This window comes from Hylobates moloch, unplaced genomic scaffold (genome assembly GCF_009828535.3).
Source record: "Hylobates moloch isolate HMO894 unplaced genomic scaffold, HMol_V3 SCAFFOLD_13, whole genome shotgun sequence".
Lineage (NCBI taxonomy): Eukaryota > Metazoa > Chordata > Mammalia > Primates > Hylobatidae > Hylobates > Hylobates moloch.
Genome location: NW_026652288.1, coordinates 31,718,201 through 31,736,353, shown reverse-complemented (window position 1 = coordinate 31,736,353; position 18,153 = coordinate 31,718,201). Strand labels below are relative to the sequence as shown.

General features: G+C 45.2%; 2 protein-coding genes across 5 annotated transcripts in view; both read left to right on the top strand.

The window, feature by feature from the left end:
* DPY30 (dpy-30 histone methyltransferase complex regulatory subunit) overlaps positions 1–13,160 on the top strand; it is a 28,410-nt gene extending 15,250 nt beyond the window's left edge. For both annotated transcript variants that reach the window (XM_032172623.2, XM_032172624.2), the window contains exons 5-8: positions 378–956; positions 1,159–1,211; positions 8,263–8,446; positions 12,794–13,160. In XM_032172623.2, coding sequence (XP_032028514.1) covers positions 378–450 — 73 coding nt within the window. In that variant the 3' untranslated portion in view covers positions 451–956; positions 1,159–1,211; positions 8,263–8,446; positions 12,794–13,160. The remainder of the gene's footprint in view (positions 1–377; positions 957–1,158; positions 1,212–8,262; positions 8,447–12,793) is intronic.
* Positions 13,161–13,821: 661 nt separating this feature from the next.
* The window catches only part of MEMO1 (mediator of cell motility 1), a 145,992-nt gene continuing 141,660 nt past the window's right edge, over positions 13,822–18,153 (top strand). The window contains exons 1-2 of one of the 3 annotated variants that reach the window (XM_032172620.2): positions 13,822–13,892; positions 14,584–14,661. In XM_032172620.2, the coding sequence (XP_032028511.1) occupies positions 14,601–14,661 (61 nt within the window). In that variant the 5' untranslated portion in view covers positions 13,822–13,892; positions 14,584–14,600. Of the gene's footprint in view, positions 13,893–14,583; positions 14,662–18,153 lie in introns of those variants that run through there. The other 2 variants (XM_032172622.2, XM_058427036.1) reach the window with 2 other exon arrangements.

The window sequence follows — 18,153 nt, the reverse complement described above, 5'->3', positions numbered from 1 at the left end:
AAACATACCTGTGTAGCTTGCAGTCAGATCAAGAAACTGAATACTGCCAGCATCTCAGAAGCCATCCATGTGACCCCTTCAAGTCATTATTCTCTCTGGGGTAATGATCATCCCATTGTCAATACATTTTTTAAACGTGTTTTAAAATTGAGTTCATAACCAGATTTAAGCCATGCAAAAATTTCAGTCTCATTAAACTATTTTGTTGGCTAATTAATTTGCTTGCTTATCTCATTTATTTTATTTACTATAAATGTCCTTTGACTGTGAAATGAAAATTAAACTTAAAAAGATGAGTTTTCATTATGGAACAATATGTTTAAATTAATACATCTAGGAAATATATTTCTAAACTTTGGATTTCTTTTCCCTTACAGACCACCAAATCCCATTGAATTTCTAGCATCTTATCTTTTAAAAAACAAGGCACAGTTTGAAGATCGAAACTGACTTAATGGGAAGAACAGAAAAATTTAGTTGCTACTGTAGATTTACATGATTAAGAGGCAGCTTTAATTGCCATGATTATTCCCCCTTTTTGGATGCATAAGAACCTTCCGGACAACAGAACCTATTTCTGGAACTGCAGAAGATAACATATTTCCCTTATTTTGATTTAATCACCATAAACCATACCTATTTAATGAGTGTATTCTGTGCAGTTTTTTCTCAGATTGTCTTTAACTTTGTTTTTAAAATGACCTTCAAAATAAACTGTCAAAACACCATTATTTTAAAGTAGTTTTTGTTCTGTATGACAAATATTTTACATGATTGAATTGTTTTATGAATTTCTCTTTTTCTTCTGTCTTCAAATGCTGCAGAGTTTTACAACAGAGAGAAAATACAGCAGTCAAGTATAATTTAAAAAATTCAGCCAATTTTTCTCAGCATTGTTACTGGACCTTTCTGAGGGTGGGATCTGGGCATCTTCAATGGCTTAACAAGTATCACAGGTGATTCTAATGTACAGTAAAGTTGGAGTACTAATAAAAGCATTGCAAAGGGGATACAATATCCTCTAATGTTATCAACGTTTATAGTAATAGCTATAATTTATTGCACTCCTACTAAGTTTCAGGCATAGTACATTTTTACTTAAATGATCTCTGACATAAGCAGCTCTGCAAAGTAGATATTATTATTCCCATTTTGCAGATAAGGAAACAGACTTGGAGAGGTTAAGTGACATGCTCAAGACAACACTGCTGGTAAGTTTTTGAATGGGAATTCAAATCCTGTTCTACTGATGTGTTGCTGAATTTCATTGCTTCTCTTTGCAATAAAAAGCAGCAGCCAGTCCTTTTTGGGGTCTATTCTCATTGTCCCCTGTGAAGAAACTGAGATAGCTCACTAGCTCAGAAAATAGAGAAATTGCCTTAAGAGAGCCAGGAAAAACATTCACTAGAGCAGTGGTTCTCAAATAGGAGTGATTATCTCTCCCCACCCCCATTTCCCCAGAGAACATTTGTTGATGTCTGGACACCTTTTGGTTGTCACAACTGGAATAAGGTGGGGTTCTTGAAATCCTGACCTTGTGATCCACCTGCCTTGGCCTCCCAAAGTGCTGGGATTACAGGCATGAGCCACCGTGCCCAGTTAGGTGGGGTTCTACTGGCATCTAGTGGGTATAGATGCTGCTGAAACATCTTAACAATGAATAGGACAATCTGCATGCTCATCTTCTCCCTCCCCAAGAATTATCTAGCTTAAAATGTCAGTGCCAAAGTTGAAAAACCCTGCATTAGAAGCCTATTAAAGTCGTGTGTCTCCAAGCTAAACATGTTAAGGCCTTTGCAAAGTTAGAAATTTAATGCCATTGGCTGGGCGCGGTGGCTCATGCCTGTAATCCCAGCACTTTGGGAGGCCGAGGCATGTGGATCACAAGGTCAGGAGTTCGAGATCAGCCTGGCCGATATGGTGAAACCCTGTCTCTACTAAAAATACAAAAATTAGCCAGGCGTGGTGGCACGCGCCTGTCGTCCCAGCCACTCGGGAGGCTGAGGCAGAAGACTTGCTTAAATCTGGGAGGCAGAAGTTGCAGTGAGCCGAGATCGTGCCATTGCACTCCAGCCTGGGTGACAGAGGGAGACTCTGTCTCAAAAAAAAAAAAAAAAAAAAAAAATGCTGATTATGCCTTATAGTTTTCTTTAATATGGGAAATACTTATTTTAGTAGAACTGACACTTATGGGAGGTGCTATGTTTTTGGTTTACATCTGCAGATCTACATATTTGAACAGGAAAAACCTGGACATACTGGGATCTTCTTATATAGTAGTTTTCATAGGTATTCTATCAAATTTATTTTGGTTATTTGGCTAACTCATAAGTTAATCCACCCAAGTCCTTTTAGTGATTTTTTAACATTTGAGTAGTAATTGGATAATTATTATTATTATTTTTTTTGAGACAAGGTCTCGCTCTGTCACCCAGGCTGGAGTGCAATGGTGTGATCTTGGCTCACTGCAACCTCCAGCTCCCAGGCTCAAGTGATTCTCCTGTGTCAGCCTCCTGAGTAGCTGAGACTACAGGTGCATGCCACTGTCCCCAGCGAATTTTTGTATTTTTAGTAGAGACGGGGTTTCACTATGGTGGCCAGGCTGGTCTCGAACTCCTGACCTCAGGTGATCTGCCCACCTCAGCCTCCCAAAGTGCTGGGATTATGGGCATGAGCCACCATGCCCATAATTGGGTAATCTTATTAAGGGATCAATAATCTTCTAGCAGTAGTTCTTTACCGACGATTCTCATCAGAGCTACTTGGGGGAACTTTTCAAATATAAATATAAGTATAAACAATATAAACAAAAATCAATATAAAAATACAAATTTCGTATATAAGTATTATTTATGTGTTAAGGGGCCTCTATAGCTGTCACCTGGTGAACATGACCCAATGGGACAGAGCCTTTTTTGTTGTTGCTTTTTTTTTTTTGAGATGGAGTCTTGCTCGGTTGCCCAGGCTGGAGTGCAGTGGCGCAATCTCAGCTCACTGCAACCTCCGCCTCCTGGGTTCAAGCGATTCTCTTGTCTCAGCACCCCCCCAGTAGCTGGGATTACAGGTGTGTGCCACCATGCCCGGCTAATTTTTGTAGTTTTAGTAGAGACAGGGTTTTACCATGTTGGCCAGGCTGGTCTTGAACTCCTGACCTCAAGTGATCCACCCACCTCAGCCTCCCAAAGTGCTAGAATTATAGGTGTTAGCCACCGTGTCCGGCCTGACAAAAATCTTTTTTTTTTTTTTTGAGACGGAGTCTTGCTCTGTCACCCAGGCACCCAGGCTGGAGTGCAGTGGCGTGATCTCAGCTCACTGCAAGCTCTGCCTCCTGGGGTCACGCCATTCTCCTGCCTCAGCCTCTTCGAGTAGCTGGGACTACAGGCGCCCGCCACCACACCTGGCTAACTTTTTGTATTTTTTAGTAGAGACGGGGTTTCACCGTGGTCTCGATCTCCTGACCTTGTGATCCACCCGCCTCGGCCTCCCAAAGTGCTGGGATTACAAGCGTGAGCCACTGCGCCCGGCCGACAAAAATCTTTAAGGCATTCTGATACCTCTGATTAAGGACTGATTAGAAGATATTCTAGTTTTGGAAGTGTAAATATGCAATACTCGGCCTAGTGGTAAGGGCTAAGAACAGAAATGTCTTTTTATTAAGTTTTTTAGACGGAGTCTCGCTCTGTCCAGGCCGGAGTGCAGTGGCTCACTGCAACCTCTGCCTCCCAGGTTCAAGCAATTCTCCTGCCTCAGCCTCCCGAGTAGTTAAGACCACAGGCACACGCCACCACACCTGGCTAATTTTTTGTATTTTCTTACAGACGGGGTTTCACCGTGTTGCCCAGGCTGGTTGCGAACTCCTGAGCTCAGGCAATCCGTCCGCCTCGGCCTCCCAACGTGCTAGGATTACAGGTGTGAGCCACCGCACCCGGCCAATTTTTTTTTTTTTTTTTAAGAGGTGAGGTCTCACTATGTTGCCCAGATGGTCTCAAACCCCTGACCTCATGTGATCCTGCTGCCTCGGCCTCCCAAAGTGCTGGGATTACAGGTGCGAGCCACTGTGCCTCGCAAGGAATGTCTTTTCCTGCCAGTCCACATAATACTTACTTGAGTATGTGCCAGGCAGCATGCTAAATATTTACATGAGTTGTCATTTAATCCTTGAACCTGTGAGGGGGATTTAAGTTTAAAAAATTTATCCCTATTTAATTTTATTAAAAAAATCACTTTATCAGAGTATAATTGAACAAAAAGCTGTATATATTTAATATATACAACTTGATTACTTTGGAGATAACTATAGATCACTGAAACCATAACTACCATCAAGGCCATAAACATATTCCTCACCCCTCAAAATTTGGGGTGGGTTTGATTTTAATTTTAATACTTTATTTATTTAGAGATGAGGTCTTGCTCTGTCACCCAGGTTGGAGTGCAATGGCATGGTCATAGCTCCCTGCAACCTTGAAGCCCTAAGCTCAAGTGAGCTTCTTGCCTTACCCTTCCAAGGAGCTAGGACTATAGGTATACTGCTGAGCCTGGCTAATTTTTTTTTAAGCTTTTGCAGAGACGGGTTCTCACTGTGTTGACCAGGCTAGTCTTGAACTTGAACTCCTGGCCTCAAGCTATCTACCTGTCTGAACTTCCCACGGTGCTGGGATTATAGGTGTGAGAGCCACTGTGCCCAGCCTATTTGTTTTTGAGACAGAGTCTTGCTCTGTCACCCAGGCTGGAGCCTGGTGGTAAGATCATAGCTTACTCCTGGGCTCAAGTCATCTCGCGTCAGCCTCCTGAGCAGGTGGGACTACAGGCACGCACCACCATGCCCGGCTAGTTTAACACTTCATTTATAGATGAAACATTTGAATACTTTCCTTAAGGTTACAGAGGAATTAAGTTTTTGGCAGGGATTCAAACCCATCTTAACATTATATATATATATATATATATTTTTTTTTTTTTTTTTTTTTTTTTTTTGAGACGGAGTTTCGCTCTTTTTGCCCAGGCTGGAGTGTGATGGCATGATCTCGGCTCACTGCAACCTCCGCCACCTGGGTTCAAGCAATTCTCCTGCCTCAGCCTTCCTAGTAGCTGGGATTATAGGCGCACACCACCACACCCAACTAATTTTGTATTTTTAGTAGAGACGGGTTTCTCCATGTTGGCCAGGCTGGTCTCGAACTCCTGACCTCCAGTAATCCACCTGCCTCGGCCTCCCAAAGTGTTGGGATGGTGGCTCACGCCTGTGAGCCTGCCAATACTATATATATATTTTTTGAGACAGTGTCTGACTGTGTTTCCCAGGCTGGAGTGCAGTGATATGATCTTGACTCACTGAAATCTGCCTCCTCGGCTCAAGCCAGTCTCTCACCTTAGCCTCCTAAGTAGCTAGGACTACAGGCAAGAACCACCACGCCTGGCTAATTTTAGCTTAATACCCTATTACCTGTCAGGTGTGCCTAAATTTTTCTTTGATAGAAAAACTAGTCCCACTGATCTAGCTAGTAGATGAAAAAGCGAGTCACCAATTAGCTGGGTGCAGTAGTGCGTGCCTGTAGTCCCAGCTACTCAGGAGGCTGAGGCTGGAGAATTGCTTGAACCCGGGAAGCAGAGGTTGTAATGAGCTGAGATCGTGCCACTGCACTCCAGCCTGGGCGATAGAGCGAGACTCTGTCTCAAAATAAATAAATAGATAAATAAAAGTGAGTCACTGTAGGTAATCATAAATGATACATACTGTAGAAAGTTTTTTTGTTTGTTTGTTTTTGAGATAGAGTCTTGCTCCATCACCCAGGCTGAGTGTAGTGGGATGATCTCGGCTCACTGCAGCCTTGACCTCCTAGGTTCAAGTGATCCTCCCACCTCAGCCTCCTGAGTAGCTGGGACTACAGGTGCTTGCCACCATGTCTGGCTAATTTGCTTTTTTTGTATTTTTCGTAGAGACAGGATTTCACCATGTTGCCCAGGCTTGTCTTGAACTCCTGGGCTCAAGCAATCGCCCGCCTTTGCGTCCCAAAGTGCTGGGATTACAGGCATGAGCCACCATGCCTAGCTGTAAACATTTTTTTTTTTTTTGAGATGGAGTGTCGCTCGCTCGCCCACGCTGGAGTGCAATGGCATGCTCTCTGCAACCTCCACCTCCTGGGTTCAAGTGATTCTCCTGCCTCAGCCTCCTGAGTAGCTGGGACTACAGGCGAGTGTCACCATGCCTGTCTAATTTTTTATATTTTAAGTAGAGACGGTGTTTTACCATGTTAGCTAAGATGGTCTTTCTCTCCTGACCTCGTGATCCACCTGCCTAAGCTTCTCAAAGTGCTGGGATTACAGGCGTGAGCCACTGTGCCTGGCCGACATTTTTTTTTTAAACTTAAAAATACTCTATATGAATTTGGTAATTTTTTGATTTTAGTCTTGTCTTTGGGTATGAGTTCTTTCATGGAATTCTGTATCGTCCTTCTTCCACAAAGCACACCTATGATGCATGGTCTAAAAATTTCAGTTTCAAATTTTTTGAAAGTATCTTAAGGTTTAGACATTTAAGAATTAATTTGTAGAATGCTAGATTTGTTTTATCAGTCTTTACTCATCTTGTCTGCCTCTGACGGTTTTTTTTTAATTGAGTCTTTCTAAAACATTCAACCTAATTTTTCTACAAACATCGTGTCTTAGTCCTTCTGGCCTGCTATAACAAAATACTATAGGTTGGGTGGCCTGTAAACAACAATTTATTTCTCACAATTCTGGAATCTGGGAAGTTCAAGATTAAAGTTGTCTAGTGAGGGCCTACTTTCTAGTTCATAGATGGCACCTTCTAGCTTTGTCCTCACATTGTGGACGTGGACTAGCTAGATCTCTGAGGTCTCTTATAAGGCCACTAATCCATTCATAAAATGACTGAATTACCTCTGAAAGATCCCCCACTCATAATGCCATCGCCTTAGTGGTTAGGATTTCAACATATGAATTTGGGGGGAACACAGCATTCAGACCATAGCACACCTTTTGTGTTAGGTATTTGTATTTCTTTGGCTTATGTAATGTTTAATTAAATTAGGTAATGGCAGTACCTAACAGAACTGGTATAAATAAGTTGGAGAACATAATTGATCCTTGTTGGGCATACACACAAATATAGAAAGAGTGCCATAATGTGAGAGTTTCTTTCTTTTTTTTTTTTTTTTTTTTGAGATGGTGTTTTGGTCTTCTTGCCCAGGCTGGAGTGCAATGGCACTATCTCGGCTCACTGCAACCTCCGCCTCCCGGGTACAAGCTTCTTCTGCCTCAGCCTCCCAAGTAGCTGGGATTATAGACGCCTGCCACCATGCCCGGCTAATTTTTGTATTTTTAGTAGAGACTGGGTTTCACCATGTTGGCCAGGCTGGTCTCAAACTCCTAACCTCAGATGATCTGCCCGCCTCGGCCTCCCAAAGTGCTGGGATTATAGGCGTAAGCCACCACCCCTAGCTGAGAGTTTCTTAAAGAGTGTAGCCCAGTAGCTTTAGGAGTTCAGTTTATTCATGGGCATTATTCAGTGTATTTTACTGAGGTAATGGAGAGCACCACTTAAACTCTCATAAATTGGTTAAATGGAAGTCAGTTTAGAAAGTTACTACTATATGGCCAGGCGCCGTGGCTCACGCCTGTAATCCCAGCACTTTGGGAAGCCGAGGTGGGTGGATCACCTGATGTCAGGAGTTTGAGACCAGCCTGGCCAACATGGTGAAACGCTGTCTCTACCAAAAATACAAAAATTAGCGAGGTGTGGTGGTCAACACCTGTAATCCCAGCTACTCAGGAGGCTGAGGCAGGAGAATCGCTTGAACCCGGGAGGCAGAGGCTGCAATGAACCAAGATCACACCATTGCACTCCAGCCTGGGTGACAGAGTGACACTCTGTCTCAAAAAAACAACAACAAAAAAGAAAGTTACTATTATACTTTGGTGTCATACATTATATATAACTGGAAATCATATAAACAGTTCCTAACCTTCGACCATTTAATGCAGACGTTGTTTAGTAAATAAATACAAAAATGGAGTAAAACCTACTGTATACCTTAAGAGTGAGTTCATGAATTACGTTGGTGGGTGGGTTAGTTGGGAGGATCAGTAGAGTGAATCAGGAATAGATTCCTGGAGGAAATAGAAACCTTGAATTGAAAAAAAAAGGGAGAAGAGTGGGTTGGATAGAAAGAGATCAATGTACCTAGTTCTGATGCAGCTAAAGGAAGAATATTGAACTTTTATTTAAATGTCATTTAGGAGAAGGTACAGTGGGATTTTAAGATGGATAACTTCCTGTTAGAAGCGACGGAATCGTTTTAGGAAGAGCATACAAAACTGTAGCCAGGTATTTTCCTGGACTGGATTCCAAAATGGCATTACCAATTGGAGGCCTGATGACATATCATCAAACTGGAAAAATGAGGCACAAAAGATGAAACCGGTGAGTGGCTATAACAGAAAATCCACTTACTAAAAAATAAAATCTCTGGGTGTAAATTAGCAAAGAAGAAAAGTAATAAAATAGTGGAAAATAGGTCTCCAGTGATAAAAGGGGTAGTTGGTAATGAATAATTGTTTTTTAAAAAACCTTGCCAGCCTTTGGTCGGGCACGGTGGCTCACACTTGTAATCCCAGCACTTTGCGAGGCTGAGGCAGGCAGATCACCAGAAGTCAGGAGTTCGAGACCAGCCTGGCCAATATGGTAAAACCCCATCTCTACTAAAAATACAAAAATTAGCCAGGCATGGTGGTGCGTGCCTGTAATCCCAGCTATCCGGGAGGCTGAAGCAGGAGAATTGCTGGATCCCGAGAGGCGGTGGAGGCTGCAGTGAGCCAAGATTGTGCCAATGCACTCCCTGGGCAACAGAGCGAGACTCTGTCTCAAAACAAAATCAACCTTGCCAGCCTTTAACAAAGCTTTGTGTTTTTTTTTTTTTTTTAGGCAGGGTCTTGTTCTGTCAGCCTGGATTGCAGTGGCACAGTCATAGGTCACTGCAGCTTTGAACTCCTGGGCTCAAGCAATCCTCCTGCCTCAGCCTCCCGAGTAGCTGGTACTACAGGGCACGCGGTACTACAGGGGTGTGTTACTATGTCAGGCTAATTTGTTTTTAGTAGAGATGAGATCTTGCTATGTTGCCCCAGGCTGGTCTTCAACTCTTGAACTGAAGTGATCCTCCTGCCTTGGCCTCCCCAAATTTTGGGATTATAGGTGTGAGCCACTGTGCCTGGCTCCTTATATCTTTTGACTCTGTTATTCCATTTCTGAGAGTCCTAAATATTAATAAATATGGAAAAAAGCTCTATGTAAAAAATTGTATTACAAAACATTGGAAATGAATAAATTTTTATCTTACAGGAATTATTAAATATCTAATGTACTTAGTCTAGTGTTCAGATACACAGTATTTAATAAATAGTGTTTATTATGTTTGGTTTCTAAGGTAAACAGGGACAAAGTTGACTGATACTAGGTTAGAATACCAGTTTTAGTTGAAATCAAAAGACCCTCTCTGTTAAACTCTTCTCTTGATTTGTTCAAAACGCTGTTACTATTGTAAAATATTTTTCTGATCTATACGGCTTTCAGTGTTAGGGTGCTTCTAAAGCTGTTAGTTGTGGATAAGTGGAATCTAAAAATGGTCAGTTTAATATTGCCATGTAGATTCAAAATCAAGCCTAAAGATGTAAAAATAGAGTTTTTTTTTTTGGTATGTAGTATATGTATATGGCACAAAATACAAAAGATACACAAAGATATACACTGGAAAGGTTAAATCCTTTTTCCACCTCAGCCACCCAGTTACTTCTAGAAGTTATTACCTTCTAGAAGTATTCCATGCATATGCAAGTATATGAAAATACAAGTATTCATTTCTATACAAATGGAAGCATACTTTATACATTCCTTCCACCTCAGCCACCCAGTTACTTCTAGAAGTTATTACCTTCTAGAAGTATTCCATGCATATGCAAGTATATGAAAATACAAGTATTCATTTCTATACAAATGTGTAATTGCTTTTTTACTTTTGAAATCTTTCATACTATATATATCCATTTTTTTTTAAAGATGGGGTCTCGGCTGGGTGCGGTAACTCACATCTGTAATCTCAGCACTTTGGGAGGCTGAGGCGGGCAGATCACGAGGTCAGGAGATCGAAACCATCCTGGCTAACACGGTGAAACCCTGTCTCTACTAAAAATACAAAAAGTTAGCCAGGCGTGGTGGTGGGCGCCTGTAGTCCCAGCTACCCGGGAGGCTGAGGCAGGAGAATGGCGTGAACCTGGGAGGCGGAGCTTGCAGTGAGCCGAGACCGCGCCACTGCACTCCAGTCTGGGCAACAGAGCGAGACTCTGTCTCAAAAAAAAAAAAAAAAAAAAAAGATGGGATCTTACTCTGTTGCCCAGCCTGGAGTGCAGTGGTGTGATCATAGCTCATTGCAGTCTCAAACTCCTGGGCTTAAGCAATCTTCCCACTTCAGCCTCCCAAGTAGCTGAGGCCATAGGCGTGTGCCACTGTGCCTGGCAAAGTTTTAAATTTATTTTTAGCTTTTTTTTTGTCTTGCTATGTTGTCTAGGCTGGTCTCGAACTCCTGGCCTCAAGTGATCCTCCTGCCTCAGCCTTCCAAAGTGCTGGGATTACAGGCATGAGCCACTGTGCCCAGTCACTTCATTCTTTTTAATGGGTGCATATGTATATCCTAGTTTAACAAGTTTCACATTGATGGACCTTGTGGTTGTTTCTAGTAGTTTGCTACTCCTGAGTGCTGCAGTAAATATTGGACATGCTGCCTTCCTTCCCTTTCCTTCCTCCCTCCCCTCCCTCCCTCCCTCTCTCTCTCTTTCTCTCTTTCTTTCTTTCTCAGAGTCTTGCTCTTGTCACCTAGGCTGGAGTGCAATGGCACGATCTCGGCTCACAGCAACCTCCGCCTCCCAGGTTCAAGCGATTCTCCTGCCTCAGTCTCCCGAGTTGCTGGGATTACAGGCACCTGCCACCACGCCTGGCTAATTTTTGTATTTTTAGTGGAGACGGGGTTTTGCCCTGTTGGCCAGGCTGGTCTCAAACTCTTGACCTCGTGATCCACCCGCCTTGGCCTCCCGAAGTGCTGGGATTACGGGTGGGAGCCACCGCGCCCAGCCTTCCTTCTTATTTCTTGAAGTCTGAGCTTCATAAGGATTGTCTGTTAATAAAAGTTTCCTCCTTGCTCCCTACTATGAATAATGCTTATGCAGTGTCAAACCAAAATCACTAGTGGATATAATGGAAATTGTTGATAATAACATGAAAATTGTACAGTGTTGCCAGATAAGCTTCTCCTAAAATACGAAGTATTTTGCATTATATGAATTTTCCTTAATTTAGAGGAGGTGAATAAATGAATAGTTTCAACCTCTTTCAAGGGTATACTTGAGTAAGGTAGCTAGAATAAGGTGGACAGGGGGAATAATTGTGGTATATATTGAGGGCATCCTAGAGATAACATTAAATATCTGCTAACCTTTCAGTTCAATTGCATTGTGGTCTTTATTCAGTGTGACCAGCAAGAAAATTTCAGTAGAGCATTTTAATAGGGAGAAAGCTGAATTTTAAATTAGATTACTAGTTTGGAATGAGACCTATGATTGTTGCTAGGAGTAGAGGATAATAATAAGAACAAATATAAAGAACAGCTTATGAAGCATTTTAACATACCTTAATAATTCTCACAGCAAGCATGAGTTAGATATTACTCCTGTTTGCATTTGACAGATAACACTGAGGCTAGAAAAGGTTAAATTACTAGATGTCCATGGTCACACAGCTGATGAGTGACAGGGCAGGACTCAAATCTGACTTTCTAATTTGAAGGGCCTGAAATACTAAGCTTTCTTTGTTTAATTGTATCCAATCCCCTCCCCGCCACCCCCACCCAACACCCCACACCTCTTTTTCATAGAAACAATCAGCAATAAATAACCATAAGAACCATCATCATATAAGCACTTAGGGCAGTTTCCTTTTCTTGAAACTTACAACAAAAGTTTACAATTTTATCAATGATCACTGAGTTTTGGTACTGTCAGAACAGTACCATGTAATCAGAGCTCGAGACTTTTTTTCTGTTACCTCTAAAGTAGCTTTGGGCCGGGTGCGATGGCTCATGCCTGTAATCCCAGCGCTTTGGGAGGCCGAGGCGGGTGGATCACCTGAGGTTAGGAGTTCAAGACCACCCTGGCCAACATGGTGAAACCCCGTCTCTACTAAAATACAAAAACTAGCTGGGCATGGTGGTGGGCACCCGTAATCCCAGCTACTCTGGAGGCTGAGGCAAGAGAATCTCGCTTGAACTCTGGAGGCGGAGGTTGCAATGAGCTGAGATCGAGCCACTGCACTCACTCCAGCCTGGGTGACAGAGCGAGACTCTGTCTCAAAAAAGAAAAAAAAGAGGTTTTGGCTACACGGTATGTCCATTTTTTTGTTGTTGTTGTTGCATATTATGTTTTGTGCAAGTTGGTGGAGAGGGTAAAATTTGAGTAAACAAGTATACAGTGGAGATTTTAGCCTAATTAGGAAAAGGTATGAAAGTCAGAAGTGTTCCAGTAATTGACTAGGCTTTAGGACAGGGATACTGCACAAAATCCTTGGGCCCTAAAGTTGGAGAAGGTGGGAGGAGGAGAGGAAACAGAACAGCACTTTAAAAAGTAAACTTGAATACTAGACAGCCAGTCATCTACTCTGGAATCTGTTAGGGGCTTGTTTAGTATGAAACTCAGATATAATTTTTTTTTCTTTTCTTTTTTGAGACAGGGTCTTGCTACGTACGTTGCCCAGGTTGGAATGCAGTGGCGTGATCATGGCTCACTGTAGCCTCGACCTTCTGGGCTCAAGTGATCCTCCTGCCTCCGCCTACCAAGTAGCTACGACCACAGGCGAAGCCACCAAGCCCGGATAATTAAAAATTAAAAAAATTATAGTGTTCCCCAGGCTGGTCTAGAACTCCTGGCCTCAAGCAGTCCTACTGCCTCAGGTCCCCAAAGTGCTGGGATTATAGGCAGGAGGTACCATGCCCATGCAGTTACAAACATTTTATAGTGTTTGCCCCAAAACTTTCATTGGATGTATGCAACTTTCTCTTCCTCTATTCCTACTTTTGTAATGGTGTACTTTGTAACAATAACACTTCCTCAGAGGTCCAAGATAGCCTCTTTTGCTGTGATTCTTACACAATTGTAAAAAAATTATTTGTTCTTGACATTTATGTGGAATAATGGGATTTATAAGATGACAAAGGTGAAAATAATATTTGTTGTAGGCTTAACCTGTCAGGCTGTTCACATTCAACAGCTCTTATAATCCTAGGTACACTCCTTGAGTGTCCCCATTTTACAGCTGAGGATAACTGAGGCTTGTTATATCAAACACCTTAGTTAGGGAGATAAGCCATGCACCTACATAAATACAACATGAAACAAGATAAATGGTTATAGTGTCAAAGCCACCATTAGGTGGTAAGAGTGACCCTGTGAAGCAAAATCTAGCATTTGCAGGACCACAGGCACACTTTACCACGCGCCTGCTTCTACAGATGAACTTCCCGGCGTGCCACCCTAGGAATGAGATCTTGGGGGTGCGAATCCATGAGAGATGCCTGTATATGATGGATACCCGCGGGAATGTCCTCGTGGAAAGCCGCATCCGCGAGCCCTAGGTGCTCTCCATTTGAGGAAGTTGGCTGGGGGAGGGGGCTTGCCTTGCGGCTGCGTCCTGCTCCCCGCGCCCTGCCCCCCACCTCCCAGCCTCTGCTGCCGCTAAACCCCGGAGAGCGGAGCGTGCACGTTGAGATTCCTCGGCGGGCTAGGCAGCGGTGCTGGGCATGCTCAGTGGGCAGGACCCGTTAGAGTGGCGAGTAAGGAAGCGTTGGCTCTTCTCCGGGTCTGCCTTCCCCGGTTCAGGCCCCGGCCCTGGGCTTTTGTGTGAGCGTAGCTGCGGCCGCCGCTGCCTCCTCGCGGGGCTGCCCGACCCCAGATGCCGTCAGGCCTGTCCGGTTTCCGCCGTTAACCTCGCCGCGCGGCCGGGAGGAGGAGCGGGGCGGGGCCGGCGGCGGGCGGCCGGGCTGGAGGGCCCTGCCGGGGGTGGGAGTGGGTGCGGGGAGCCCCGCGGGGGGTGGGGGGGGGCGGGGGCGGGCCCGGAGTCACGGGGGTGGGGTCACCCGCGGTGGCTCGGGGAGGCCAGCTGGGAGGGGAGGGGGCCGTGGGGGCGGCTCGGCGGAACCAGCCCCGGCTGGGCAGCAGCGGGGACGCCGGGGGCCGGGGGCCGGGGGCCGGGGCCAGGGCTTTCCGGGCTTCGGTGAGGCCGCCGTGGGCCCCATCTTCCGGCGGTCGCCGGAGTTTGTGGTGATTGTTGCTGCCGCCGCCACCGCCCCGGCTGCCATCTCCTCCTCCTGGGCCGCCGCCTCCTCCTCTTCCTCCTCCTCCTGGGCCGGGCTGATCCCCTCCCCGCTGCCGCCTCCTCCTGGGCTGGGCCCGCGGTGTCTCGTCCCCTCGCGGAGCCGCTCCTGCCGCCGCCGCCGCCTCCTCATTCATCCTCGTGCACCATAGGCGGCACAGGCACCAAGATGTCCAACCGAGTGGTCTGCCGGGAAGCCAGTCACGCCGGGAGCTGGTACACAGCCTCAGGTAGGGCCCCAGGCCGCCCGCCCGCCGCCGTCGCCGCCTGGCCCCACGCCCGGCCGGCCGAGGTCGGCGGCCCGGCCCCGCGGCGGCGGCGGGCGGGGACGAGGGCGCGGACCGCGTGGGGAGGGAGCGAGCCGAGGCCGGCCTCGCCGCCTCCCCCACCCGGGCGACGGGCATCCCGCGCCGGCAGCCTGGGGCCGGCCGGCCTCACGCTCGCCGGAGTTGGGCGAGAGGGAGAGTTGCCGCCTGGGCAGCCTGCGCCCTCCCTCAGGACCAGGCTCGAGGAAGGAACGTGCTCCCGGACCCGAGCCGACTCGTCGCCGCCTCTGGCTTGTAGGAAGCGTGCGGCTGGCCGCTGCCACCCCCGGGAAGGACGGTGTGCCCGGCGTCGAGCTCCGCTTCTCCACGCCGCAGGGCAGCGACCCTCCGCCCTCCTGCCGAGCCAGGGACCCTTTCCTTTCCTTTCCCGTCTTCCCTGCCCTCCCCGCTGGCGGTCCGGGGAGTGCCCTCGCCCAGAGGGAGTTCTCTCGGTCTGCCCCCCGAGCCCCCGCGCCCGCAGCCGGAGAGGAAGTCTTCTCGCCCCGTGCCTCTGGTGCTGGAGAAGGAGGCAGCATTTCCCCGCACCTTTAAGGGGCTCCGCTGTCTTGTAGAGAGTGAAGGGTAGCACTTTTTCACGTTACCAGACTACAGACGAGGTCTCTGCATGGGGAGATCTGTCAGAGGAGGGCCTTTCAGGGATTTGTCACTTTGTATGTTGGGGCTGGGGTGGAAGTACTGCTAAGCAGGGGCTTGGGGGTGGAGGGGCTCCCAGCTCTTTTGTCAGTGTTTGCATTGTTACTGTCATTCACGAAAGGGGCAGCTGGAGATGGCATCAGCACTTTTCCCGAGCAGTCGCCCCAGTCACTGGTCGCCCTACACCAGGCAGGTGCTGGAACTACCTAAAGAATTAAGTTTAAGCTTTGAGCGAGTTGAGTTTTCTTTCTCCACTGCCTAAAAGCATTTTAGACTTCTTTATGTAAAAGTGTAGGGACTTTCTCTATAATAAAGCGTCTTGTGAGAATGCCTGTTTTCTGGGATTATTTTCAGGAGTCACATTTCTGGTATGTTAACAAAGAAAGTTCTACTGTGATTCCTCATAGTCTTCAGTCATTTGGTATTGGCTTGTCAATAACTAGGCCTAGCTTCTTGAGGTGAATCGGATCATGTTTCCCTTCTCAAAGAATTGGCTTGGAGAGTGACATGGCCTGTGAGAAAGCAAAGATTTGGAAGAAAATTCGTTTCTCTGAGGTTGCTAAAGTAGCTCATTAAATACATGTACCTTACTGAAATACATGACTCACTGAAGATTTTCTGTGTTAGGGAGACACAAAAGAATTGTGAGGATTGGATTTGCAGCTATAGCTAACAGGTAGCTATAGTTTTGCATTAAGCAAATATGACATTTTATGGTTACAGTGGCTTCCATTCATGGTCCTAAAGTACTTCATAAACATTTAATCATCCTCAAGGCCTGAGATTGCCAGTTAAATTATTCTTGTTCAGCGTATGGGGAAACATGTAGAAAAGTGTTTTTTTTTTTCACCTCTCTAGACGGAGTCTTGCTCTGTCGCCCAGGCTGGAGTGCAATGGCTCGATCTTGACTTACTGCAACCTCCGCCTCCTAGGTTCAAGCGATTCTCCTGCCTCGGCCTCCTGAGTAGCTGAGATTACAGGCACGCGCCACCACGCCCAGCTAATTTTTTGTATTTTCAGTAGAGACAGGTTTCACCATGTTGGCCATGCTGGTCTCTAACTCCCGACTTCATGATCCGCCCGCCTGGGGCTCCCAAAGTCCTGGGATTACCGGCGTGAGCCACTGTGCCAGGCCAGAAGTTCAGTGTTTTAAACTTTTGTTGTAGTTTGCATTGGAATGTGGGCAAGTGATTCTGGAGGAATTTCTATAGATTCTTGAACATTCTTTGGATAATCTTATATGGCATAGCTTACACTTGGATTTGGAAAGACTTCTTTGGTATTCTAAGATGAATTCGTTAATCCAGCTCAAAACATTCTGTGATTATTGTTATTTATCAACAGTGAACTAAAGAGGACTATTTTCAGAAAAATTCTAAGTATATTCTTATTTCCCTAAATTCTGAGTGAAATCAATAGTACCATTTTTGGTAATGTGCATTGTCACAGAGAACCTTAAAATTAAGGCCAGATATATGACAATTTTTGGGGGAGTCAGTGTGGGACTTTTTAAACTTGAGTAATAATTGAGGGTAGATTTAAAGCAATTCAATTGTAAAAGCTTATTTTGTATTTTAAAAATAAATGAAGTACAACTACAGATAAGTAAACTTCGATTCGACTGGGTTTAGTAACGCCTGTCTTTAATATTTGTCAGTGTACCTACATTGATAACATTGACCGTTGGAAAAATTGGACTTGTGTTATTTCTCTAGCATATTAGTCCTAAAAAAGTGTGAGTAATAGGAGATGGAGAGGTGTTTGTGGATTGTCATTCTGTGATTCCTACAGCATTCACCTTGTGTCCATAGAATTAATGTGTTTAATTACCGACATAAATAAGGGTGAAAACACATTTGCTTTAGTTATATAGCTATTTCAGAAAAAAGTGTGTGTGTACATATATAAATATTACATATATACACACACATGTATCTTTTTGTTTATCCCTTGTTATATGCTAGATCCATTTATAGAGAGTGACATAAATTATTTCTTGCCCTCAAGGAATTTTCAGTTTATTTGAAGTAAGTAATAACTTTTAGGGCAGCAAATAAATATCAAGTAAGTTGAGATGTGCTTTTAGGACTACTGAGGAGGGTAGAATCATTTTGGGGTAGGATTTGAATTATGCTTTGAAGGAAGGGTATTTGAACAGGTTTGGAGCAGGGAGGAAGGAACATTGGATTGGGAAACCCCACACAGATACAGAGGCAGGTAAATGTAAATAGTTCAATTTAATAAGAATGGAAGGTACACAGGGGCGCATAGTTCATGAGCCTGGAGTAGTAGGCTGGTCCTAGAGTACAGATGCCTATGAATGCTAGGCATCATTGGGACTGGACTTACTCAGTTGAGAGTGAGGACCAATGGAGGTTTCTGAGTAGGGGACTAATATGATACAAATAGCATTTTAGGAAAATTAATCTCATAGGATGATTCATTCTCCTTTTTTTTTTTTTTTTGAGATGGAATCTTGCTCTGTTGCCCAGGGTGGAGCGCAATGGGACAATCTTGGCTCACCGCAGCCTCCACCTCCTGGGTTCAATAGATCCCTCTGCCTCAGCCTCCTGAGTAGCTGAGACTGCAGGCCCCCGCCACCGTGCCTGGCTAATTTTTGTATTTTTAGTAGAGATGGGGTTTCACCATATTGGCCAGGCTGGTCTTCAACTCCTGACCTCGTGATCTGCCTGCCTCGCCTCCCAAAGTGCTGGGATTACAGGCGTGAGCCACCACACCCAGCCCATTCTCACTTCTTTATGT